Source organism: Protobothrops mucrosquamatus, unplaced genomic scaffold (genome assembly GCF_001527695.2).
Source record: "Protobothrops mucrosquamatus isolate PMUCROS unplaced genomic scaffold, P.Mucros_1.0 scaffold2695, whole genome shotgun sequence".
NCBI classification, from domain to species: Eukaryota; Metazoa; Chordata; class Lepidosauria; order Squamata; family Viperidae; genus Protobothrops; species Protobothrops mucrosquamatus.
The window spans coordinates 39,544-41,739 of NW_015388741.1; the positions used below are offsets into that span (position 1 = coordinate 39,544).

Consider the following 2,196-nt stretch of genomic DNA (forward strand, 5'->3'; position numbering starts at 1 on the left):
GATGCGGAGGTCTCATGTTTTAAGGACTTACAAATTCATGGAGTACATATCCTTCTCTGATTGTTAGAAAAAAAATCATTAGGAATAGATCCACCTAGTTTCTAGGCCAGTGGTGGCGAACCTGTGGCACGGGTGCCAGAGGCAGCACTCAGAGTCTTCTCTGTGGGCATGCACGCCGTCGCCCCAGTCCTAGGCCTTCAGCTGGGTTTTATAAAACCTTTTCACTTTAGGCCTCCGCTGCCATGTGCAAAAAAAAAAAAAAAAGTTTAATCAGTCAATTTCAACTTCTCGCGGGGAAAAAAAAGATCTTGCAAAGTTGGAATTGATTGATTGAACTTTTTAGTCCCACCCAGTCTGCCATTACCACAGCAGCCACACCCACCCAATGGGCCACACCCAGCCAATGGGCCACACCCACCCAGCACTCGACGATGCATAAGTGGGTTTTGGGTTGCAGTTTGGGCACTCAGTCTCTAAAAGGTTCGCCATCACTGTTCTAGGCAATTTAACTCTTGATAACAGCTATGGGGAACATCTAACTCAGTGGTTCTCAATCTAAGCAACTTTAAGATGTCTTGCTGGGGAATTCTGGGAGTTGAAGTCCAGACATCTTAAAGATGCCTAGTTGAGAAACACTGATCTAATTACTCGCCAATTCGGTGAGATTGCTACCCTTTGATCCCAAATTACTCCTTTATGATTTGATCAGAAGGTCCGCCAGTTCTGTCATCCTATCTGTCTTCTGCTTCCTTTGTAGCTTCCGTATCCACCAATACATTCCCATCAGCCATTTCAGGCACGCTCTTCGCAGTCTCCCTGCCAAGTACCGACCTGACTCCCGTCTGGAATACCATCAGCTCATTGGCATTTATGGGACCCACTTCATCAGTCATCTGCATTTGGGGGGCCGCGTGAGGGATGTGACAGCCGTGCGGGTCTGCGAGACAGCGTTGGATGGTGTGTCTGTTGACGAAGTTAAAGACTGTTTAAGCCTCGAGGCCTCAGCCAACATTGGGGGTGGCAAAGGGAGCCTCAGCGCAGCCTACAAAGCATGTGAAGAGCTGAAGAAGAAGAAGAGTTTCAAAGGAAGCTTCCACAACACCTACAATGAGAGACACACGGAGGTGGTGGGAGGGGAACAAAACACCGACTTGCTTTTTTCAAATGAACAAAACCCTGAAGGCTATAAGCAGTGGTTGGAAAGCCTCAGATCTATGCCCGAGCTCCTTTCTTACTCCCTGAAGCCCCTCCATAGTTTGCTGCCTAAGGGTGACCCAAAGCGGAACAGTTTGCAGCAGGCGGTGAGCGAGTACATCAGAGAAAGGATCCTTTGGAGGAACTGCACCCAGCCTTGTCCTCCTGGCTCCCAACGCAGCCTCCGGGATCCCTGCTCCTGCACGTGTCCCAGTGACGGCACCACTAACACCATGTGCTGCTCCCGGGAGCGAGGCCAGAGCAAACTAACGGTGACGATTCGACGTGCCTACGGTCTCTGGGGAGATGATACCACAAGAACAGATGCTTACGTCAAGGTGTTGTTCCAGAGCATTCAGAGCCGGACATCCACTGTGTGGAATAATGACAACCCCGTATGGATGACCCACTTGGATCTGGGGAGGGTCCAGATCTTGGGAGAAACCAGCAAGCTCCGAATACAAGTCTGGGATGAAGACAACCGTTATGATGATGATCTTCTGGGCACGTGTGAACGAACTCTCAGGTCTGGGAAATCTGAGACCGAGACGTGTTACCTTGACCATGGACGCCTTGAATTTCAGTATCATTTGAAATGTGGCCCCTTCTTAGGGGGGCCCTACTGCTTGGATTATGCCCCTCAGCAGCCACACAGGGCTGCTATGTTGCAACGTGGAGCAAAGTGAAACCCATGATAGAAACAGGCAGGATAAAAGACTACAGATAGTCCTCCATTTATGACTACAACTGAGCCTGGTTGTTAAGTGAGTTTTGCTCCAGTTGTGACCCTTTTTTTGGTCACAATTGTTAAGGGAATCACTGCAGTTGTTCAATGAATCATGGGGTCATTAAGCGAATCTGGATTTCCCCCCCCCCAGACGTTGCTTGTCAGAAGCCGGCTGGGAAAGTTACAAATGATCCCAGGACGCTGCAACTGTCGTAAATACATGTGACTATGTGGATGCTGCAATGGTCATATGTGTGAAAAATGGTCATAAGTCA

General features: G+C 49.1%; 1 protein-coding gene across 1 annotated transcript in view; it reads left to right on the forward strand.

Moving 5' to 3' along the window:
• Nucleotides 1-1,880, forward strand: part of LOC107296227 (perforin-1-like) — a 5,262-nt gene extending 3,382 nt beyond the window's left edge. Inside the window, exon 2 of the mRNA XM_015825577.1 lies at nt 758-1,880. Within this exon, the coding sequence (XP_015681063.1) occupies nt 758-1,880 (1,123 nt within the window). The remainder of the gene's footprint in view (nt 1-757) is intronic.
• The last annotated feature ends 316 nt before the right edge of the window (nt 1,881-2,196 follow it).